The 25,882-nt window shown below is 39.9% G+C and overlaps 1 protein-coding gene across 1 annotated transcript in view; it reads left to right on the top strand.

Moving 5' to 3' along the window:
* The first annotated feature begins 803 nt into the window (after nucleotides 1-803).
* The window catches only part of LOC149261757 (uncharacterized), a 35,969-nt gene continuing 10,890 nt past the window's right edge, over nucleotides 804-25,882 (top strand). The window contains exon 1 of the mRNA XM_089370872.1: nucleotides 804-1,324. Within this exon, the coding sequence (XP_089226998.1) occupies nucleotides 1,038-1,324 (287 nt within the window). The 5' untranslated portion in view covers nucleotides 804-1,037. The remainder of the gene's footprint in view (nucleotides 1,325-25,882) is intronic.

Raw genomic sequence — 25,882 nt, 5'->3', positions numbered from 1 at the left:
ATTTTTATAACATTTTTTGTTAAATTTAAAAGAAAAAATATTATAATTACTTTTGAGATATATGTACACATTTGTCACATGAATATATATAAGATATAAATAGTAGCTATAAATTAAGATCCATTTCATCATATAAATCAAAATAATAATTTTGTAACCATATTTAAATTTTATTAATAAGTACAAAAAAACTTAATACTTACACTATAATAAGATTTTAACCATGGATATTCACCACCACTTTACCATGGATATTATTAACTATACCATACCATGGACCAATACAATGTCTCATCAATACCACATGCCCAAAAACCATCCCTCATTTCACAATCAAAATAACGCTTACAATGAACAAGACTTTTAACCATAAATACTCACTCCACTTTACCATGGATATTATTAACCATACCATACCATGGACCAATATCATGACTCATCAATACCACATGTCCAAAATTCATCTCTCATTTTACAATCAAAATATTTTATAAACATTTTTTTTAAAATTTTATTTTATTACAATATTGGGCCAAGAGACACTCTCCATCTCAATATGGAAGAGTTGTTATAATGTCCAATAATATTATGTTATCTAAACATTTCAACTTAATAAAATTACATAAAAATAAAATAAAATTATGAATTAAAACATTTTAATTCAATAAAATTATATAAAAACAAAAATTAAATTAAAAAAATAAAATAATATTTAAACCAGATCTGGAAATTATATGAACAAAGATTATATCAATCACCATAAACATTATAGAATTTTTCCTATTAAATTTGAAAGCTATGATAAATATTTTGATAGGTGAAAGGACACGTGGAATCTTTATCTGATTCCCTCCTGGTATGTTCGCCAAATGGTTTGTAGAAAGCGTTAATGGCGGTGGCACTTCGCAGTACGGGTTGAAAGACATCATGCTGCGGATCACAGAAGGAGAATTCGTCAATTTTAATCTTCATATCCTAAATTTGTACTGCAGCCCTCGAGTGTTTGAGTGACAGTATCGAAATTTGAAGTGAAAGTAATGGTGGTCAAGGAGGCATTGCTGCGGCGGGTATCGTCTTTGCTGAGCCCATGGCTACGACCTGATCCTGAAGCTGCCCTGAAGTTTGAGTTGGGCTTCTTCAAATGCGAGGGTGTTTTAGGTGCTTCGGAATTGAATGTCTCTGCTCTAAACGAAGCTTTTTTGCAGTCGAGTAGTCTGTTAATAAAGTCTGCCACAGTTGGATCTGTGCACATTACATTCATGCCGTGGCGTAATCCAGTTCTCACGCTTGAAATTAATGGTCTGCACATCGTTATGAGCCCGAGGTACAAATTAAAAACATGTATTTGTTATTCAATTTTGGCAATTCTTTGGTTTGAAATCATAGTGACGCTGTTACATAGGGTTATTTAAAGCTTTTCATGTAGCTCTGGGCAGGTTTTTGACTGTTACGAACAAATTTTACTTGCCCTCGATTACTTGAGCTGTACCTTGGGCATTAACGCTAGAACATATCTTCGTGGGATTTGAACCTGTTATGCAGTAAATTTGGGTGTCTCAGCTGTGAAAGTGCTTTGATTTCACCTCTTGATCACAAAACATTTTACCTAAGAATTGGCAGGCCTCAATGACAACATGAAGTGGGCTTGGGTTTGTGACATGTACACGGAGATCCTGACCTCCCAGTCCAACCGTAAGTTCAACTGTTAAATCCAGGTGTCCTTCAACTACCTTAAGTAGTCATGAGAAATAAACCTTGACCTATAGGGGAAAACTCGTCGCTTCGCATCGGTAGTCCCAATCCTAATCCCTTGGGGCAAACAGCAGGAGCATGTTAAATTAAATATAAATAAATTTCTTTGAAGTACATCGCGAGCTATTGACGTGACAAAGCGAACTTCTGATACCAGCTGCTAGGTTTTAGGCGCTGTCATCGGGTATGGCTAGTTTTTCAAAAAGGTTCAAATTTCATCGAACTCTCTTCACATGCCTGATGCGTCCACGCGTAAATCCATGTCTAATCCATCCAGACAAACCGAGTCTAGTAATGAGTGTGCCAAGGGGACTGATACTTCTACTTGAGTGTGATAATTCTTTTCGGCTAGTTCATTGTTTAGTTCAATGGGTATTCTGTACTTCCGATCCTTGTCTAACTATTCTTCATTTCCTAATCTCACCTTGGTACCATTTTCAACTCTCCAACACAAAAAATTCTCACTGAGATCAAAGGATGTTATAACAACTTACCAAAAGATGGAGTCATCACATGACTTATTTGCTGGCAATATGATCCAATCTTCCACATTAACAGGGGATATATATTTCCTCTTCAAAATTCCCTTCCACATCCCATTTTCTGTCATAAGTTTCGATGCACTCTTTGCTTGTTAGTGCCTTGGAGAAAAGGCCCAAATGCTTAATTCCCCGACTCCCAAATTGTTAATTGTTTTGGTCTGGAGAAGGCTTCCTTGTTCTCCAAAAGGATTCTCCCATCCTCTTTGTTCTGCTGCTAAAGAAAGGGAAATAATTTTCCTGGTCTTGTTAAGGATCTGTTTTTGGAATGAATGTCAAAGAGAGCTAGTATATTAGAATCACTTTTAAGCAGTACAAGCCTGCCCTAGTACAAATCCATATAGCTGGCATGTTGTTCTAACCATAACCATCAACATAACCATTTCACACTGTGATAATGTCTATTCGAGCCACTTTTAGGAGTTAGCTGGGCAGTGGATGAAAAATTTCCAACTGGCAGATGTATTTGATGAATTTTGGGAGAGTGCTCTTCTTGGGAACTGATCTCTGCTGTTGTTTTGTTGACTTTAGAAAAGCTTTTGACACCATTCCTAGAACAAAGATATGGAAGAGGCTAGAAGAGATAATGGTTCATGTTGAGTTGAGGGTTGCTGTAACAAGGCTGTACGGGAATGTTATTGCCAAGCTTAAGATCACTGAGGGTTGGTTGGAGGAAATTATATGCAATATTGGAGTCAACCAATGGTGTCCTTTATCCCCTACCCTTTTTGGCATATACATTGATAAGTTAAAAGAGTGTTTGGAAGATGCAGTCTGTGTTGGCCCCACGCTCACTAGTATGGTCATACTCTTCTCCTTTATGCTGATGATATTTTTATTTTGGTAAGGAACCATTACTATCTTGGCAGGAAACTAAGAATCCTCCAAGATGGATATGGCTTTAAATACTGGCAAAACGAAAGTCGAGATAATTGAATCCAAAAAGGTCCATCCATTTCGATTTTCTAGTAGCAGCGAAAGCAGAACAATTTTTCAAACTGATAATTGTTTCCAATGATACAATTTTGACTTCTTTAGAATATTCCAATCATTAAGCAATTACACTTGAAAAATTTCAACCATTAACTATGAAAATTTCAACTATTGCAACAACTATAAATTATTCTTCTAACTGTAAATTAATTAACACTTTATTTGCCCACACAAACAATGAATAATACACAACTCCAATTTTCACCAAATTAAATTCTGCGGAAGATAAACTGGAATCTAAGAAAATACTAACACACACACACAAAAATTAGACACAATTATTTTTGGACAAAAGTCCTTGGGAAAACCCAACTTGGGAAAACTGGTGCAACAACTGAGAGTTTTTATTATTAAGCAGCAGTGAAATAATCCGAATACAATCTATGGATGCCCAGTTGACTATCCAATTAGCAATTATATGACAAAAGTAGTTAGAGAGAAAATTGTCTCACTCCACAAGCAATCCCAGCACTAGCTCCTCTAAAAAATCTGGTCGTCCAAACCCCTGCACAGGCCCTTTGTGCAGTCCTTGCGCTGCCTCTCGCACATGTGGCTCTGTTTAGCCTATGATCAAGCTGTCCTGCTTGCCTCTGCTGCTGGAAGTGACTCTTTGGGCCTCTGGAAGACTTTCTCAGCCTCTAGAAGCTGAATTGACTTCCTCTCCAGCTAATTGAAACTCCTCACTGACGTTTTTGCACAACTTCTGCGTGGAATACTTCTGCCACTTGCTGCTACCTCTCGGGATTTGGAAATTTTCCTCCGGATTACTGTCCCTACCCCTCTCTGCCTCTGCTTCTTTTCTCTGGTTCAAACTATTCCGACAATTGCTGCTTCTCTCTGGAAAATTGAACTACCCAAGGAAATCAATCTCAAGCTTATGTTTTCCATCTACCCATCGACCTCTTCTTATAATCTTCAGTTGGGACTCCAACGACCAAGATTAAAACATAATCGATGGCTGAGATTATTTCTAGATTGATCCGTGTGAGTTTCTAGATGATTCACACCTTTCTCAATTAATACTGATTAATTAACCCCTTTTCCTAAGTTTAGACTTAGGAAATATTTAAAAATAGGCTAATAATCTAATTGAGACACTTCTAGGTGGAATTTCCAGAAATGATTTCTGGGTTATGGAGAACTCTTGTGTTTTAGCCTCTCCACAAAGTTTCGAGACTAGAACACCTCTGATGCTACAAAAACTAACACTCCCTCTTAGCGAGGAAGGTGTTCTAGTGCTGCACTGCTGCTACAACACCCTGTATCTGTATCACCCTTTGTATGCTACTGATGTATGGCCACTATGACTACCTACCATTGCCCACCAACCGCTGTGTAACTCTGATGCTGCATCTCTGCTGCTGTTGACACTGTTATATTGATGTCAACTCTGCATCTGCACTGCAAGTCCCTCTCATCTTTTGCTGTTGCAATTGCAACTACTACAACTGAGAAGCATCCAAAATACTGAATCAACTATCTTTGTGCTGCATCTGTCTCGTGAGCCTCTGACTGCTACTAGTACTTGCACTGTCCACTAAGGAGTCTGCGTTGTTGTTGACTCTGCTACTGAGCCTCTTGCTCTGCTATCAACACTGCACTGCACTCCTCAGCACTTGAGTGCTACCAGATTGCAACTATCACTTTAGAATCTGATTGCATCAACTCACACTGATCCATCCTGCTATTGAATACTGTGGGGCCTCGTAGCAAGGTAATGATCCATGAGGAGGACACCTCAATGGACCCTGCCCAAACCTTTTCTCTGCTCTAGGACTATAACTCCATATCGCCCCTCCTTGCTCCTGGAGGTATAGCTGCAAACCTGGTGAAGTCTTCTTGGGAGGATACTGAGTACTGTAGTGGCAAAAATCGCCAAACCTGAAGCGCTTGACCTGAGATAGGTCCTTCTTCATATTCTTCTGCTCCTGTCTCTCATTGGGACCCTTCGATACAAGGGCCACATTGATGCAGGAGCATGAGGCTTAAAGACAAAAGGCTTCATTTTATTCAAAAAAATCCAAAAAAAGTTTACAACCAAAGTAGTGGGATCCTTTCGCTGTCAATTTACAAAGTTTTCTAGATAGGAATTGAGCTAGAATATAGGATTTGAATGATTTTGTAATTAATCCAAGTAGTTCAAACTTAGTTGAGATTCTCGAGGAAAATATCAGGCAGTTTAGGTATTTATCTAGGATTAGATAGATTCGATCCATTGATTGAGGATTAGATTGTTGGATGTAAAGTATTTATGTAAGTTTTGAACTATTGAAAGGGGATTCAGTTGGATTTTGGTTATGGAGAATTAGAGTGTAAAAGAATCAGAATATCTCTGTATCTCTGTGTCTTTTATGCATGAAAGGTTAAATTTCGGAGGTTTGGATTCCTTCGAAATATTTTTGTGTATTGTTAATTTCCAGTTTGGCCTCTAGAATTCGAGGTCAATAATATAACTTTGTGTTATGACGATTAAATCTTTATTTCTGTGTATTGGGATAATCGGGATATATTTAAAAGAAATATAGTTTAACACAGTCTAAACTTGGCCGAAGGCAAATGCTTGGCAGAACGGAGGAAAACCCGATAAAAGCCGAGAGAGCCTAAGAAAGAAGCCTAGAACTATCCGATCGACAGAACCGTTAGATCTACGGTAGTCGTGTGCAAATCAACGTCGAGGTTTAACCCAAAACTAGATGCGATATTTTATCAAATTGGGTTAATAGTGCAGCTGATTTGGGCCTTCCGGTTAGAGGAGTGAGATCCAACGGATATCGGTTGGAAAGTGAACGGTGGTTAGTAAAATTTTCAGACCCGATAAGCAATTCAACTGTAGCTTAATTCCGTTGAAGTCCAGATGATCGTAACCATCTGTTGTGGAGGCTGCGATCCAACAGTGGTCGCGTGGTAAAAGTATACGTGGTTTAATCCAGATTTCGGACCCGAGAAATTATAAGTTGGAGCTTTGTTTTCTTTCGGTTCCAATAAGTGGAGTTTTGCTATTTTCCGGGTAAATTTAGCAATTTGGCTGTTTTAGTAGAATATCTAAGTTTGGAGGCGGATGACTGAAACTCCAAGAGAAATAGAAGAGGAACTTCCACCTGTGCTTAAGGAGATCGTTTCAGGATTTGAACGATTATCTCTTACACATGCAACTAGACCACCATTTGTGGTATCATAGCAGCCTACTGACACTGACACTGAACATGAAGAGGTGGTAGTCGAAGAAGAGGAAGACCAGTTGCAAATGCTGAAGTGTTGGAAGCTATGCAACAGATGCAAGCCAGATTGGAAGCAATGGAAATGGGAAGAGATGCAGATGCTGGAGATGTTAGTGAGCCTAAAGTTGGAGCTGCAGAAGAAGAGGAACCTGCAGATGTAACTCTTGAAATGAGATTCTCTAAGTTAGTATTGAGATCCACATCCAAACCCAGACTTGAAGTTTCAATATATATAGGAAGCTTAAGCCTGAAGAATTGATAGACTGGATTAATGACATGGAGAAATTCTTTGACTATGAAGAAACAGAAGAAGGAAAGAAGGTGAAGTTTGTTGTCACAAAATTGAAAGGACATGCAACACTTTGGTGGGATGGAGTGCAGGCAGAAAGAAGAAGACTTGGTAAACAACCAATTAAGAATTGGAATAGAATGGTGGAAAAACTGAAAAGTAAGTTTTTGCCAAGTGATTATCAGCAGACATTATTTAGACAGATGCAGAATCTTAAACAAAGGTCTATGACAATAAAAGAATACACAGAGGAATTCTACAAAGTGAGTGTAAGAGCAGGACAAATCCAAGATACAGATGAGAAGGTTGCAAGATATGCGAATGGTCTCAGAATGGAAATCCAAGATGAGATAAGTGTATTGTCTCCAAAAACAGTAGAAGAGGCTTATCAGATGGTATTGAAGGCTTAAGAAAAATTCATTAGGAAGCAGTCTGCAAGAAGTAGAGGTACTTTCCGAGGAAGGGGAAGCCAAGGTGGTAGAGGAAGGTCTACAACGCCTAGAGATGGAGCTAGCAGCAGCTCAAGTCAGCATGCACCCACAGGAGGTGATGCAAGTGGTAGAGGGAGTTTTTCCAAAGGAAAAGGAGGCAGAGGCAGAGGAAGATAAGTTAGATGTTACAGATATAACAAGTTGGGACACAGAGCCCATGAGTGCCCAGAAAACCTAGGAATGAATCAGAGGAATGCAATTGTTGCTAAGACTGAAGAGGAAGCAACAAAGGTAATAGAAGAAGAAAATGTACCAGAGAAAGGAGAGTCTTTGGTAGTTAACAAAGTTTTACTAAAGCCAGCTAAGGAAATTGTTGAACCAGCACAAAGAAAAACCTTGTTCAGGACTGTGTGCAAGGTTCAAGGGAAGTGTTGTCAGATGATAATTGATAGTGGTAGTACAGATAATTTGGTCTCCACATAAGTGGTGGAGAAGTTGAAATTGAAGACAAAGAAACACCCAACACCTTACAAGGTGTCATGGCTTCAAAAGGGATATCAGTTGATAGTGAATGAGCAGTGTGAAGTGGAGTTGCAGTTGGGCAAATACAGAGACAAAATTCTGTGTGATGTGATGCCTATGGATGTGTGCCACATATTGCTAGGAAGGCCTTGGCAGTATGACAGAGGAGCTATGCATGATGGAAAGAAGAACACATACAAATTTAGCAAAGATGGTGTCAATCATACATTGCTGCCTATGGAAGAAGAGGATGCATCGAGGAAACCTGATCCAAAGACCCTTTTGCTGAGTGGAAAGGAGTACTTGCAACAGATGGAAGAAGATGAGGTAAGTTTTGCATTGGTTTGCAAACCCAAGGTAATAATAACTTCCACAAAAGTTTCTGATTTACCAATTGAAATTCAAGAGATGTTGGACAGTTATTGTGATATCATTGTAGATGATTTGCCTGATGAGTTACCACCCATTAGAAAAATCAGCCATCATATAGATTTGATTCCATGAGCAAATTGACCTAATAAAGCACCTTACAGAATGACTACCACAGAGAATGAAGAAATCAGGAAACAGGTTTAGGAACTGTTAGACAAGGGACTGATTAGAGAGAGTTTGAGTCCTTGTGTAGTGCCAATAGTGTTGAGCCCAAAGAAAGATGGAGGCTGGAGAATGTGCACTGATTCAAGAGCAATCAATAAGATAACAATCAGGTACATATTTCCTTTACCTAGAATTGAAGATTTGATGGATTGTTTGAGTGGAGCAAGATATTTTACAAAGTTAAATTTAAAAAGTGGTTATCATCAAATCAGAATTAGAGAAGGGGATGAGTGGAAAACTGCTTTTAAGACAAATGAAGGATTGTATGAATGGATGGTAATGCCTTTTGGGTTGTTAAATGCTCTTAGTACATTTATGAGACTCATGAATGAAGTTTTGAAAGAATTTATTGGTAAATTTGTAATAGTATGTCTGGATGATATATTAGTTTACAGCAGATCAAAAGAGGAACATGTGAGACATCTGAATTATGTCTTACAGAGGCTACAACAAGAGAAGTTACTGTTAAATTTAAAGAACTGTTCATTCATGAAGGAGGAGTTGGTGTATTTGGGTTTTGTTGTTTCTGCTGAGGTTAAAGATGGATTCAGAGAAGATCAAGGCAATCATGGAGTGGCCTTCACCAAAAAGTGTCTTTGAGGTAAGAAGTTTTCATGGTCTTGCTAGTTTTTATAGGAAATTCATAAGGAATTTTAGTAAGATCAATGCTTCTATTATTGATACTATAAAGAAGGACAGACAACCATTTAAATGGACTATTGAGGCAGAAAGGAACTTCTCGCTGTTGAAGAGAAAGATTACTGAGAAACCTATTTTGATTTTGCTTGATTTTAATAAACCTTTTCAAGTGAAGTGTGATGCCAGTGGAGAAGCCATTGGAGTTGTTTTAAGTCAGGAGGACAGACTTGTAGCTTATTTCAGTGAGAAACTGAATGAGTCAAAGAAGAAATATTCTTCTTATGACAAGGAGTTTTATGCAGTGGTGCAGTCTTTGAAGAAGTGGAGACATTACTTGATGTCTAAGGAGTTCATACTGTATTCAGAACCATGCATTACAGTACATTATGCAACAACCAAAGCTTAACCAGAAGCATGCAAAATGGGTAGAATACCTACAAAGTTTTAATTTTGTCTTAAAACATATAATTGGTCAATCAAACAAAGTAGCAGATGCCTTAAGTAGAAAAATCATTTTGGTGCAAGAAAGTCAAATTCAAGTGTTGGGGTTTGATTTTCTTAAGGAGTTATATGAGAAGGATCTAGATTTTAAAGAGGCATTTGAAGCTTGTAGAAATCCTGTTTTGTTAGACAGAAGTAAGTGGTTGGATTATTTCGTGCAAGAAGGACTGTTATTTAAAAGAAATCAGCTGTGCATACCAAATTGTTCTATGAGAGAAAATTTGATCAAGGAGAAACATAGTGGTGGACTTGGAGGACATTTTGGTGCAAACAAGACTTATGAGCAGTTGAACCAGTTTTATTTCTGGCCGAAGATGAGAGCTGAAGTAGAAAAGTATGTGAAGAATTGTAAAGTCTGTCAGTATGCAAAGGGAAGGAGCCAAAACATGGGTTTGTATGTTCCATTACCTATTCCAGATAGGCCTTGGGATATGGTAAGTATGGACTTTGTTTTGGGTTTACCAAAAACTCAAAGGGGACATGATTCAATTTATGTAGTAGTTGACAGATTTTCAAAAACGACACATTTTATTCCATGTTACAAAACCAGTGATGCTACTCATGTTGCTAACTTGTTTTTTAAGGAAATTGTATGGTTGCATGGGTTACCTAAGAGCATTGTTTCAGACAAAGATACCAGGTTTGTTTGTCATTTCTAGAGGATTTTGTGGAAGAAGCTTGGAACTAAACTCAGTTTCAGTTCTGCATATCATCCTCACACTGATGGGAAGACTGAAGTTGTGAATAAAAGCTTGGGTAATCTTCTAAGAAGCCTTGCAGGTGAACATCCAAAACAATGGGATCAAGTTTTGGCACAGGCTGAGTATGCTTATTATGATTCTCCTAATAGGAGTACAGGGCAGAGTCCATTCCATATAGTTTATGGAATGCACCCAAAAGGAGTGTGTGAATTGAGAGATTTAGGTAAAGCTGAAATGAGGAGTGCTCAAGGAGAAGATTTTGCTTCAGAGATTCAAGCAGTTCATGAACAGGTAAAACAACAGCTATAGGACAACAACACAAAGTACAAGAACAAAGCATATTTGAAGAAGAGAGAAGTAAATTTTGAGGTTGGAGATTTGGTTTTGGCACACTTAAGGAAGGAAAGATTTCCAAAAAGGGAGTATAACAAATTAAAATTCAAGAAGATTGGACCATGTAGAGTTTTGAGGAAATTTTCTGCAAATGCATATGAAATTGAGTTACCCCCTGGTATTGGAATATCTCCAATTTTCAATGTTGTTGATTTGTACAGGTATGAAAAGGGACAGGCAGACGACACAACAGAAGACAAGGAAGAACAAGAGGTGGATTGGGTAAAACAGTTACCTACAACGAAGGCATTGCAACCAAAGAAGATATTGGATAAAAGAGTGTTTAAGAAAACAAGGGGATAGGAGTATTTTCAGTACTTGGTCAAGTGGAAAGATCAATTAATTTCTGATGATACCTGGGTGATAGAAACCATGCTACAGAAGTTGGGCCGTTCTGTAGAAGAGCTCATGGACAAGAGCCCATGAAGAATTTTGTCGTCAGGAGTCTGATGCAGGAGCATGAGGCTTAAAGACAAAAGGCTTCATTTTATTCAAAAAAATCCAAAAAAAGTTTACAAGCAAAGGAGTGGGACCCTTTAGCTATCAATTTACTAAGTTTTCTAGATAGGAATTGAGCTAGAATATAGGATTTGAATGATTTTGTAATTAATCCAAGTAGTTTAGACTTAGTTGAGATTCTCGAGGAGAATATCAAGCAGTTTAGGTATTTATCTAGGATTAGATAGATTCGATCCATTGATTGAGGATCAAATTGTTGGATGTAAAGTACTTATGTAAGTTTTGAACTATTGAAAGGGGATTTGGCTGGATTTTGGTTATGGAGAATTAGAATGTAAAAGAATCAGAATATCTCTGTATCTCTGTGTCTTTTATGCATGAAAGGTTAAATCCTAAAGGTTTGGATTCCTTTGAAATATCTCTGTGTATTGTTAATTTCCAATTTGGCCTCTAGAATTTGAGATTGATAATATATCTTTGTGTTATCACGATTAAATCTTTATTTCTGTGTATTGGCATAATCGGGATATGTTAAAAGAAATATAGTTTAACACAGTCTATACTTGGCGGAAGGCAAATACTTGGCAGAATGGAGGAAAACCCGATAAAAGCTGAGAGAGCCTAAGAAAGAAGCCTACAACCGTCCGATCGACAGAACCGTTAGATCTACGGTAGTCGCGTGCAAATCAGCTTCTAGGTTTAACCCAAAACCGGACACAATATTTTATCAAACTAGGTTAATAGTGCAGTTGATTTGGGCTGTCCGATTAGAGGAGTGAGATCCAACGAATATCGTGTGGAAAAGTGAATGGTGGTTAATAAAATTTTTGGACCCAATAAAGTCCAGATGATCGTAACCGTCCGTTGTGGAGGCCGCGATCCAACAGTGGTCGCTTTTCCTTTGGTTCCGGTAAGTGGAGTTCTACTATTTTCTGGGTAAATTTAACAATTCGACTGTTTTAGTAGAATATCTAAGTTTGGAGGCGGATGATTGAAACTCCAAGAGAAATAGAAGAGGAACTTCCACCTACGCTTGAGGAGATTGTTTCAGGATTTGAACGATTATCTCTTACACCTGCAACCAGACCACCACACATTCTCCTCCTCCTTCTCATCCTTCTCACCGCTGCTGCTGCTTCCATTGATGGTGCTCTTTATTAGAGCTCGCCTCATCTCCTCTTGCTGCAGGTCTGACCACATCCTTTCCCATTTAGGCAATTGGTCTCGCCCAAGATACTTTGGACAAAAACTTGCCACTCCTCTGAGACACTATTTAGTGCCAAACGTACAAGCTCTGACAGTTGAGGTGCCTCCTCAATAGCTGCAAGCTGATCATGAACCTCCTGAATCCTGGTGAGGAAGGGATCTATGCCTTCACCCTTCTGCATCCTGATGTTTCTCAACTTCTCCTGCAGGAACATCTTTTGCTGCTTGGAAGTATTCTGATATAGCTGGTTGAGAGCATCCCACATTTCCTTGGAAGTATTCTTGCCAAATATATGCAAAACTATATGGTCCTAGACTCCATCCAGGATCATCCACTTCGCCTTCGCCATCTCTTTCCTGTACTCCTTCAGCTGATTTGCATCCTGGGGTACTGCCACCACATTATCTACATAGGCTTTCAAGCCATATTCATCTAGCCGAAAGGACATGCTAGCCTTCTAGATGACAAGTTGGCAGCTCCCTCCAACCTATCCTGATCTCCAAGCCTAATTGTGGCCATCTCTGAATCTGATCGAGAATCTCCATCTTCCTCTGCTTGGCTCCTGAATCTACTGTTCGCACTCCCTTCTAAAGTGAGAAAACTTGCCTATAGCAACTGCCGACTACAACTGGGAAAATCAAATTTCTAGGCTAGAAACCCTCTAAGAGAATTTCTCTCTGCGTGTGCACTTCCTCTTCCACCCGACACTAATTCTGTTATTTCAAACTGCTGCAAAACCCTTCTGCACCCAAACAAGGAATATGCTTAGTGAAAATCTGAGCTACAACTGCCCCTCTTTTTGCTGAAATCACTCGAACTAGCAAGCTGAATTTTTCTACCAACTTGCATTGAAAAATCGAACTTGCTCAAGTAACTCGCATTGCTTGGCTTAGGCTATGCACAACCTCTAGAAATTCGTCTTGCTTCTCCCTCTGAACAACGGATTTCTTCCTCCACTTCTGAGCTTCCTTGTCTGATTAAAGTCGCTCTGATACCATGTGAAAATTTCAACTATTGCAACAACTGGATATTATTCTTTTAACTGTAAATTAATTAACATATTTTTTGCCCACACAAACAACGAATAATTCAGAACTGTAATTTTCACCAAATTAAATTCTGCAAAAGATAATATGGAATTTGAGAAAATGTTGGCGCGCACGCACAAAAATTAGATAGTTATTTTTGGATAAAAGTCTCCAGAAAAACCCAACTTAGAAAAACTAGTGCAACAATTGAGGGTTTTTATTATTAAGCAACAGTGAAATAATTTGAGTACAATCTATGGATGCCCAACTGGCTATCCAATCAACAAGTATCTGACAAAAGTAATTAGAGAGAAAATTCTCTCACTCCACAAGCAATCCCGACACTAGCTCCTCTAGAAAATTTGGCCGTCCAAACCCTTGCGTGGGCCTCTGCGCAGTCCTTGCGCTGCCTCTCGCACATGTGGCTCTGTTTAGCCTCTGATCAAGCCGTCCTGCCTGTCTCTGCTGCTGGAAGTGACTCTCTGGGCCTCTGGAAGACTTTACCGGCCTCTGAAAGCTGAATCGACTTTCTCTCCGGCTAATTTGAACTGCTTCTCTGAAGCTTCTGCGCAGCGCTTGTGCAGTTGCTGCGTGGAATACTTCTGCCTCTTTAGATTTGGAAAACTTCCTCCGAATCACACTCCATGATTTCCTTCTCTAGCTCGAACTCTTCCGGCAGTTGCTGCTGCTCTCTAGAAAATCGAACCACCCAAGGAAATCGATCTCAAGTGTGTGTTCTCCATCTAACCATCGACCTCCTCTTATAATTTGCAGTTGCTGCTGCTCATCCTTCTTGACTGGACGATTTCCTCGCCGACCGGATACTTTTTGCACCACACCCTCTTCCATCGAGGAAGTAACATTTTGGCTACAGGCTAACCCTAGGGTTTCAGGCGCAAAAAACTCATTACCTCTTTTGCCCCAGGATACAGGTTCAGGAACAGACTCGGGATCACTGATAGGGGCATCATCATCTAAGGTTCCATTAGAAACCTCATCAATTTCGTCATCAGGGTCTGAAAACACCTGTGGACCAGATTGCTTAGGTTGGGGTTTATCAACGAAACCATTTTTCGACAGGAAAGACGCCCACTGTAACCCTAGCTTGCCCAACTGAAATTTAACCAATATTGCAACCAAACCATGGTGAATGAGATAGTAGTGATTTTGCCACTTGTGGTACGTTGAGGCCATTTTAACCAATAAAACATACAAGAAATGGAGAAGACTTAAAGGATAACCCAGGAAAGCCATTAACAATCTAACATGATACAGAAAAACCAAACTGCAATGACCTTCACATGTTATATACATTCTGATTAAAAACATGTTTTGCCATTGATGCTTCAAATGGGTGACAACATACCTTTGACATCATAGTGTGAAAATTCAAATACTCAAATCACCACGGCAACAACTGATTAAGTTCCTTCTATTTGTTAATTACTGAACAAATTATTCACTGTTTCCTATAGTAAACACTCAAACTAATACACTGCAGTCTTCACCAATTAAATTATAAGCGGAAACAAGAAACTAGGCAAGAAAGAAATACACAACACATTACACCGCTGTTTTTGGACAAAAGTCCTCGGAAAAACCCAATGCGGGAAAACCGTTGCAACAACTGAGGGTTTTATTATTAAGCAATAGTAATTCTAAATACAATTCATTGAATGCCCAATTGGATATCCGATATAGAGAGAAACTAGGCAAAACAAATAGTGAGATGATCTCACTGTTGATTTGGGGTAGCATCAGATGTGCTCTAGCGATGAAAATTGGTGGAGAGGCTAAAGCACATGAGATCTCCAATACCCATAAATGGTTTGGGCAGATTCTAAGCAGTTTGGGAGATATTAAAATAATTAATATTTTTAATGGAGTCCCTAAGTCTAAACTTAGGGAAAATAAAATATTAAAGTGAGTTAATATAAAACTGTGTTAGAAGGGTCCAAAAGTCATGGATAAAGCTAGAGTTAATCTTAGCCATTGATTAAGGACTTAATCTCGGTCGTTGATCTGTCAACAAGAAAAGTATAAGAAGAGGCTTAAGGGTCAATTGGAGGATACACTGAGGGAGACCAGTTAGTTCAATTTCTAGAGCGTGGTTAGCTAAGAAATAACTAGTGGTCTGGTGAGCAGCAGGAGGTAGCAAGTATGGAACAGAGGGTCGGGATCAGCGACTGGAGACCAGCGCAGAGGCAGGAGAGGCAGACGCAGAGCATTTCAGGCAGACGTAGAGGTGTTAAATTGGAAACTAGGGCCAAACTCCATGTGGGTTGGCTTATTTCTGGCAGCTGATATTTTTATTGGATCCCTCTCGTCGAGAGGTGTAGGATTGATCCAAAGATCATCCGATTCCGATAAGTATTTATGGAGATATGAATTTATTTTGTTTATGTAATTATTATCAAGCTGACCAGCACATATCTAGGCTCTAGAAGCCCAACCGACGTGTCTATTCAACCTCTACATTTTTAGTATAAATAGATGAGGATTTTATGTCATTTAAAACACATATTCTTGAGTGATCTCCTCCTCTCCACGTCTTGGGTTTTTGGAGAAGGAGTGATACACCAAGAGTGATATGCTGGCCTTATGAAAATTCCCTAGCCGCAGTACAACGCAGTCATGGTAAAATGCTGTTATACACTATCAAGGGTGCCACAGTCGTCAAACCGAAGGAAAGTCTACGTTTCTCTATCCATACGCATCAGAGTCAGCATACCCCGGTGGAGGGAAATCAAGAACGAGTCAACGGACGCAATGATCCTTCACAGAGTTTAATGGCCCGTATCTATTTGGTGCAAAACACAAACGTTGCCGCTATCTCTTCAATTGAATCACACGAATTTGCCAAAAAGACCAGATTCTAATAGATGGGGAGTCGAGGAGAGGCGCTTGTGGTTGCACTGGTGATGGCAGGGTGCTGTTTCTCGCACCCTCTGCTTTGCTATGGGAGTCCCTGGCGCTCGTTTCTCTGGGGGCCGCCAGTCTGTTGCTCGAGCTCGCAGCCGAAGATGGTTCCCGTAAATTGAGGATCGATCGCCTCAAACCCAGGCCAGGTTCAACATCTGGCATATTTTTGGGAGCAGTGACACTGCCCATCGTTATGTTGTCGAGGCTGATCCAACTATGCTGGGGCCTTTCAGAGCATCACAGTGAGATTCCAGGAACAAAACTCGGGTTTCATCTTTGGAATCCACGTACAGGTATACATGGAACGTTGTTAGCACACAGGCCCTAGATCTGGCACCACAATGGATATATATATATATATATATATATATATATATATACGCAGGAGCTGGCAGCATGGTTTAAGGTAAATCAACATCCCTCATCTACGCAGTGAAGGAAGCTTCCAGAATGCAGTAAGTGGAGGCTTACACGCTGTCAAAAGAAACTAATCTATTCACTATTGAAGAAGCCCTAATACATATACAGCACAGTCCTGTTCATGCAAAGGAGACAGTCAAATGGAGCCATCCTAACACGCAATTGTGCAACCTGTTATACGCAGTCCTAGAAGGCTCCCTCAAGCAGTTCTAAAGGAAAGTAAGACGCTGGCAGCATTTAAGGGTGCCCTAGGGCCACAATCATCAAGTGTTTTATGCAGCAAAGGAGGCATGAATACACAGGAAAAGAAGAGGCCTTATCCGCTGTTATGAAGAGATCTTATCCGCAGAAAATGAAGGACTGATCAGTAGCCCTATATGTTGTAACAAGGAGGCCCTGATACGCTGGTAAGAAGGAGACCAAATCTGTTGTTCAAACTGCAGTACAACCATGTGCCCTAGCTTCAGTAGAAGGAACCATAATACAACAAGGTTAAGGGACTGTTTGAGCATCCCTGTTACAACTGAGTGAGGGTGGTTTCTTCTTGTTAGAAGGCTGAGTTAAAAACCTGTTGGGGTATCATTGGAAGAACAAGGATATTGTTTATGCTGCTATAGGAAGACTGTGTGCATTTTGTATGGGTATTTGTGGGCTCAGATTATTACCATAATATATGAAGTTGTCATGCATTGTACTGTTGAGATCTAAAGCTATTTGATGGTTGTATGATGCTGCTAGAACATGACATGGACATAAAGGGCAGCATAATGATGAATGAGGTCATGGACATAAAGTTCAGCATGGTGCAGTATGCAGTGGTGCAGCTTGAGAACCTGATGCAGGATGATGATAGGTGAAGGAGTCACCTTGGAGGATCAGTTGAAGCAGAATGTCTTCAACTGATCTCATCGTTATAGGAGATGATCTATGCTCAGATCTAGACAAGTCAAAGTGTTGACTTCTGTTGTAAATGTACTCTCTCTCTCTTTCTCTGCTGAACTTTGAAGATAAAAGAAGATTTGATCAAAGGGTTTCCCCACACATTGTGGGGTTTGTCCCTGGCTTGCGCCATATCTTGTGTCCTCTTGTCTTGGCTTGTCTTTTGTGTTTTATATTTATGTTCTATCTGCAGTTTATCTTAATGCTGTTGTGATAGCTAACTATGAAAATTTAAAGAAATTGCTCTAGCATAGAACATTCCAAATCTTAACAAGAGGCAACAGGTGATTGCATAGTCACTAAGAGGGCCTGTGTGGGTGACGTAGAGAGGCCCAGGGCTGATGTAGTCAAGCAGGGGTTGACGCAGAGTGTCTGGGAGCGACGCAGAGATTAGCCAAGCTGACGCAGGGATTGGGAGAAGCGCTGGAGAATTTTTCTCTTTGTGGGTAAGCCAGTTTGGCACCTTGTTGTACTGAAGAATTGTTGAATAATAAAATCCTCCCTTGCTGCAGCGGTTTTCCCACATTGGGTTTTTCCGGTTATTATTGTCCAAAATATTTGTGTCGATGTGTTGATTCTTGTGCATGTGTTTGTTTCTGTATTACGATGTGATATCTGCAACAAAATTTATTTTTAATGTTTATTGAAGGAATTTCATAAATAACTTATTGAAGAATAAGTAGGCAAAGTAAATCAGATGTTGCAGTGATAGAATTTTCACATGGTATCAGAGGAAGTAATCGGAGACAGGAAGGGAAAATCAGTTATGGGTCGAGACCATGATGCAGAGGCATCCACGTCAGGGGACTCGCACAGATTTTCAGAAGATTGCACAAGAGATAGAGACTTCGATTTCTCTATGTTGGCTTCCAGGCTGGAAGAAGAAGTGGCTTGTATGACTAGTTCTGCATCATCAGAAGTATGGTATATAGACAGTGGAGCTTCTTGGCATATGACGAGAATCATGGAATGTTTCTCAGAATATTGAGAAGAGAAGATGAACTTTCAGATCACCATGGGGAATAAGGAAAAATGTACTCCAGTAGGGAAGGGTACCATAGTTTTCAAATAGAATTGGGAGAACGGTTCCGTGCTACAAATGTGCTGCGTGTACTAGGATTGGGGATGAACTTACTTTCCGTGTCGAACTTCAAGGCAAGGGCTATGACGTCTACTTCATCAAGGAGAAGGTATATGTTAAACAACCGAGCTGGAAAAAGAAAGTGCAGATCGGGATCAAAAGTAACAGGTTGTATAAATTACAACTAGAATCACCAATGGCACTAATAGGCAGCCATGGAGACAAGGACTTGAACGAACTATGGCACAGAAGAATGGGTCATTTGCACCATGGAGCTCTGAGAATTCTTAGAAGCACTGTAACAGGAGTTCCAGATCCGAGTATGGAACGAGATGATGTATGTAGAGGATGTGCTCTAGGAAAATATGCCAAGGGAGCGTTTCTTAGGAATAAACACAGGGCCAAGAGTGTATTAGGATTGATACACTCATATATCTGCGGACCTATGTTTGCCAAAGCTCTCAGTGGTGCCGAGTATTTCCTTACCTTCATTGATGACTACTCAAGGAAAACTTGGATTTATTTTCTGAAAACCAAGGACGGGGTTTTCTATCGATTCAAAGAGTTCAAGGCTCTGGTGTAGAATCTGACTGGAAAGAAAATAAAAGTTTTGTGCTCAGGAGGGCATCAGAAGAGAGTGGACAACTCCCTACAATCCAGAGCAGAATGGAGTAGCAGAAAGGAAGAACAAGACTATTGTAGAAGCAGCTAGGACCATGATGTATGATCAGGATATGCCAAAATTCCTATGGGCAGAAGTATGCAACACAGCACTCTATGTTCAGAACATGACTCCTCATCCGGCGTTGGGCAAGATTATTCCAGAGAAAGTTTTCACTGGGAAGACGCTTGAAGTCAGTCACTTTAGGATATTTGTGCCTGTGGGTTTAGCATATTGCCACATACCCGAGGAAAAGAGGAAGAAGTTGGATCAAAATGCGGAAAAGGGATATCTGGTGGGATATAGCGAGAACGCTAAGGCATACATAATCTACCTTCCAGGGAGCAGGAAAGTAGTAGTTCGACGAGATGTAAAGTTCATGGAGGACAGGGCCTTCAGAAAATCTCGTGAGATGCCTTCCGAGGAGCAGCCAAAAGAGGAGCCATTGGTTAAGCCTCTTGAACCAACGGAAGTAAAGAATTCTTCCTCGGGTCAGGAAGATTCACAGGATGAGGGGGAGGAGCTAACAGAAGCACCTACTGGTAGAGAAAGAACTAACAGGGAACTTCGTCAGATTCTGCGAGATGTAGAGGATTTCATCGGTGCACCAAGAAATAATAAGAGGGAGCAAAAATAGCCAGATAGATATGAGGCATTAGTAGCTCAGGATGGGGAGCTGCTAGTTTCCAGGAGGCAGCTCAACATCAGGTTTGTCTAGATGCGATGGTAGAGGAGTACAACTCCATAATGGTGAACGATGTCTGGGAGGTAGTGCCAAGGCCTCAAGACAGATTAGTGGTAGGTTCGAGATGGATCTACAAGATAAAATATGTTGCAGACAGGAGTGTTGAGAAATACAAGGCCAAGTTTGTGGCTAAGGGGCATGCTCAAAAGGAAGGAATTGACTACGAGGAGACCTTTGCCCCGGTAGCCAGGTATACATCTATTAGGACCGTGATATCTCTTGCAGCTCAGATGGGGTGGGAGATTCATTAGATGGATGTCAAAATGGCGTTTCTAAACGGGGTAATAGAAGAAAAGGTATACATTGAACAACCAGCGAGCTTTGAGACACATGAGAAGAAGTCTCTTGTATGTAGATTGAAGAAAGCCTTGTATGGACTGAAATAGGCACCTAGAGCATGGTATGGTCGAATCGATGGCTACTTGCAGAAGATGGGATTTGTCAAGAGTGATGCGGATACGAATCTCTACTATCTGGTTGTGGAGAACGAGCTGCTAATCTTAGTATTGTATGTGGATGATCTCTTTCTGACAGGATCATCCAAGCTCATTGGGGACTGCAAGAAGAATCTAGCCACATAATTCGATATGAAGGATTTGGGACGTATGCATTACTTCCTAGGGTTGGAAGTTTGGCAGCAAAAGGGAGAGATCTTCCTTGGGCAAGGGAGGGATGCTACAAAAATCCTGAAAAGATTTAGGATGGAACATTGTAGACCCATGGCTACTCTTCACCAATTGGAAGAAGATTGATGCATCAGAAGACAAGGATGTTGATCCCACCTTATACAGGCAGCTCATAGGGTCCTTGATGTATCTGGTCAATACCAGGCCAGACATTTGCTACGCTGTCAACACCCTCAGTCAGTTCATGGTGGAACCAAAGAGGGCGCACTGGGCAACAACCAAACACGTTCTTAGGTATTTACAGGGAACAGTCGATTATGGACTCTTGTACACCAACGGTAAGGATATCAGATCGAGTGGATTTATTGATGCAGATTGGGCAGGAAGTTCAGTGGATCGGAAAAGTACCTAGGGTATTGTTTCAACATTGGATCGGGAATGACTTCTTGGTGCAATAGGAAACAGAAGTCCGTGGCTCTAAGCCCATCTGAGGCAGAATATATGGTAGTGAGCACAGGTTCATGTGAGGCCATATGGCTTAGAAAACTGCTTGTGAACCTATTCAGTAGGAATATGGACGCGACTAGGATCATGTGCGATAATCAGGGTTGCATCAAGCTCTTTGAGAATCCAGTGTTTCATGATAGGTCAAAGCATATTGATATCCGATGTCACTTTGTCAGAGACTATGTCCAACGAGGAGCTGTACAGTTGAGATACACTCCTACAGGAGAACAGGTGGTAGACATCCTCACCAAGGCCCTTGGAAGGACAAAGTTTGATTACTTCAGGGAAAAGATGGGGATGGTAAAGAACCCATTTCAGTAGCAGAAATGGGAGTGATAGCAGCACAGATGCAGAGGGAGTTGCAACGTAGATGCAGTGTTGGGAGAAAAGGGCCAGCAGTAGCACGAATGCAGAGGGAGCTGCCGTATAGATGCAACAATGGCAGTGGCAGAGCCATGGGCAGCAGTACATGATGCAGTAGTGCAGAGGATGTTGGGTAGCAGGCCTAGCATCGACACAGGGACCGATGCCAGATGATCAGGGTGATGCTTAGCGTGGAGTATTATTAGAGCACAGTCTTCGCTAAGAGGGAGTGTTGATTTGGGGTAGCATGGGATGTGCTCTAGCCATGAAAATTGGTGGAGAGGCTAAAGCACATGAGATCTCCAATATCCATAAATGGTTTGGGCAGATTCTAAGCAGTTTGGGAGATATTAAAATAATTAATATTTTTAATGGAGTCCGACTTAGGGAAAATAAAATATTAAAGTGAATTAATATAAAACTATGTTAGAAGGGTCCAAAAGTCATGGATAAAGCTAGAGTTAATCTTAGCCGTTGATTAGTGACTTAATCTCGGTCGTTTTTTTGTCAACGAGAAAAGTATAAGAAGAGGCTTGAGGGTCGGTTGGAGGATACATTGAGGGAGACCAGTTAGTTCGATTTTTGGAGCGGTGTTAGTTGAGAAATTCGAACTAGTGGTCTGGTGAACAGCAGGAGGCAGCAAGTACGGAACAGAGAGTCGGGATCAGCCACTGGAGACCAGCGCAGAGGCAGGAGAAGCAGGCGCAGAGCATTTCAGGCAGACGCAGAGGCAACAGGTGATTGCGTAGTCACTAAAAGGCCTATGTGGTGATGTAGAGAGGCCAAGGGCTGACGCAGAGTGTCTAGGAGCGACGCAAAGATCAACCAAGCTGACGCTGGGACTAGGAGAAGTGCTGGTGAATTTTTCTCTCTGTGGGTAAGCCAGTGTGACACCTTGTTGTATTGAAGAATTGCTGAATAATAAAATCCTCCCTTACTGCATTGGTTTTTCCACTTTGGGTTTTTTGAGGACTGTTGTCCAAAATATCTATGTCGATGTCTTGATTCTCATGCATGTGTTTGTTTATGTATTATGATGTGATATCTGCAGCAAAATTTATTTTTAATGTTTATTGAAGGAATTTCATAAATAACTTACTGAAGAATAAGTAGGCAAAGTAAATCAGATGTTGTAGTGATAGAATTTTCACACTCACCCTGTCATTGGAAGACACTGCCCGATATCGCTGGAAATGAGCCTTTGCGTCAGCCTCTGCACAGAACTGTGTCAACCCCACGCAGTCTCTGCGTCACGTTTGTTGGGACTGCGTTGCCCCTTCTTCTGATCCTATGCTGGCTGGAAACTTCAGCTCTCAGTCTCCTAGTCTCACACCTCAACTCTCGACTGCTGAAACTCGATTTCCTTAGTAGGAATTCAATCTCCCTCTTAGGCTTTGCACTGCGACAACGTAGCTTTGTGTGGCCCAACGTCAGCCTCTCAGGATATCGTTCTGCGCTCTCTACCTTGTACTCTCCGGCCCAGGAAAAACTTCCCTCCGGATACTATCCCTAACCCTCACTGCAAATGAACACTTCGAACTCCTCTTTTGGCAACTGCTGTGCTTTAGAAATTCGATCGTCTGATCTCCACTTGATGTATCTTCCAAATGTCCATCAAGCCTCCTCTTATAATCCTTATGTTGAGAACCAACAACCCAAATTAGATCCTAATCAATGGCTCAGATCATTTTGGCTTGATCCTCATCTTCTTATAGAAGTTTCACCCACAATTTGATTAAGACCCTTTAATTATTTTAAATTCCTAAGTTTAGACTTAGATCCCTGTTGTCGCACAGATTGTCACGACAACGCTCAGACCGGGGGTTGTCACTCTTATCCCCGATCTCTCCGTTTAAGCCTGTCTCCCGCGGCTAAGGGGGGTAGACCCTGTAGGGAAATGGATGACCAACTGTGAACCAGTTGGGTTGGGAGACACGAAGGAACAAGCACTAAATTTATTTGTTAAATAAATAGACCAGTGCCTTATAAAGTTAATGTTTAAATGATTACTTACTAAATGCTGCAGAAAAGTAAACCATGTAGAGCAATCATTTATCATCAAATAACTTGAACAAAGATTAACTTTCACCAAATGAGAGAAAATGCTTAAATGATACTCCAGCGATTTAAAGCTTCAAAAGATAAAATTCGATACAAAACCACAAAATTATAACCATATATCACATTCATGATCATTCAAGCATGATAAATCACATAAAAAATGATAAACATTAATTCCACATCAAAATTTTAGCCTCAGCAGAAAAGATAAAACGTGATAGATCCTTGAGCCAAGAAGATAAAACGTGATAGATCCCCGAGCCAAGACTGAATCTGGCAAAATATTTCCAAAATATTTCTATGTTTTTCAGATAAAGCAAAATTTTAAAGCTAAATGAAAAAAAATCTAAATGATATTAAATCAAAATCTAAACTATAGGAAAATGAATTTTTTTTTTGAAGTTTTATAATTTTTTATGATTTTTTAAAAGTTTAAATTTTTTTATAAATTTTAATTCTTAAACTCAAAAGGAAGCCTAAAAAATAAAATAAAAAAATCTAATTTAAAACTAAAAAAAATCAAATCTAAATTAAAGCTTGAAGCCTAAAGAATTTTTATGATTTTTTTTTTTGACTTTAAAATTAAAATGAAACAAAAACTAGAATAAAATCTAATCAAAATATAACTAAACGTAAAGTTACATCTAAGCTACATTAAATCAAATAAACATAAAGAAGAAACTTAAAATCGATTTTTTTCTTTTTTTTTGATTTAAATTTTAATAAACCTAAAACAAACAAAAGGAACCTGCGTTAGCACCTATTCATGAAATAAAAAAAAAAAATGAAATCGAAAACTAAGCCAAGAATACCTTACCGCTCAACCGAAAGAAAAGACTTATGCTAAACTGTAATAACACCAAAGTCCTAAAATCGTATTTACGCTGGACCCAAAAAACGATTTCTTCAGGCAAAGAAAAGACTTGCGCATAACGGTTCACGCATTACCTAGCCCGTAAAAATAAAATGTGATTTCTTACAGTGCGTTTGCAGGCTCTTTCGATGGCGGATGGAGAACATTATCGAGTTTGCAGCTTCTAGCATCGTTTAATGGTGGAATGCTCTTAGACACAGTACGTAGGTCTTGAAGAAATTATCCAGTGCTCTTCAAAAAATCTTGAAACGTTACCCATGCAAAGCCTCGATAGCTTCTGCGTTAATCAGGTGCAGGCCCACGATGTTTGACGGCGTTTTTTTTTTTGACCGCAGAAGGCAAGGTTTGCAGGTAAATGTTAATGGAGGGAGCTGCGGGTCGAATAATGAATGATACACTATGCTTGCAGGTGCAATGACAACAAAGAACCATACGAGGTCATACGTAGGGAAAGAAAAGCGATTCATTATTTCAGACCCGAGAGAAAATCGAATTGGCTATGTGGCTGCAGGCTTGCGTTGAAACATTGAGAGAAAACATGGCAGCGTGGGAGAGCTGAAAGATGGTGAAGTGTAGAGAAGTAAACGTAGATTGGATTTGAAGCTGACTGTATGGTAAGCAGCAAGGGTTTTACCCAGTTCATAAAAAAAAATCTTCGGGAACTTTCTTCCTGCAAATAAAACCCTCCAGATCTGAAAACAACTGAAATTGAAACCCTTGGACAGCAAAACAGCTTGGATAAACCCTTGGAAATCAACAGAAAACCCTGCAACCTGTAATGAAAAGACACCCAAAAATAATATGCGCAAGGATAAAAACCTAAAACCCAGCTAAATTTTTTTTACAGTATTTACAGATTTTCGACTCTTTATTAGCCAGATTTGTCAATAATCCACAGTAATATTTTCAAAGTATAAGTTTAATGTAAGACGCTTCAGAAAACCCTGCATGCATTCATAATTTTTTTTTTTTCGAATGATTAGCCCGGGATCAAGATCTGGCTGGGCTCTTTCAGAAAACACAATCCGGGAGTTGGCTGGTTCAGCCGAGAACTTCCCCTAACCCCCGGTAATCTAAAAAAAAGGATTTCCTGCACAACTTAAAATCAACCATTAACATAGAGGGGAAAAACAATAGTGAAACCCAGATCAAATGGAGATACCTGCCACTATGTTTCAGAATCTAAACTATCATTCAAACCCCAAAGATTAGACAAGATACCTGTGCCTAGATCAATCTTCATTAAGCTAACATCAATGGCTGAAAAAAAAATTATGCAGAAAAATAAAACAATCTTACAACATTTTCATAAGAGTAACACCAGCAAGATTTTTAACCCCAAAGTCTTTCTTTATTAGCACAAAAAATAATTACAAGAGAGCTTTCTTTAGCACCAGACTCTCAGATCTAATCT

This window comes from Pinus tabuliformis, chromosome 6 (assembly GCF_031772625.1).
Source record: "Pinus tabuliformis cultivar Carrire ecotype Pingquan chromosome 6, CPIR1, whole genome shotgun sequence".
Taxonomy (NCBI): Eukaryota; Viridiplantae; Streptophyta; class Pinopsida; order Pinales; family Pinaceae; genus Pinus; species Pinus tabuliformis.
This window is presented reverse-complemented; position numbering and strand designations above follow the sequence as displayed.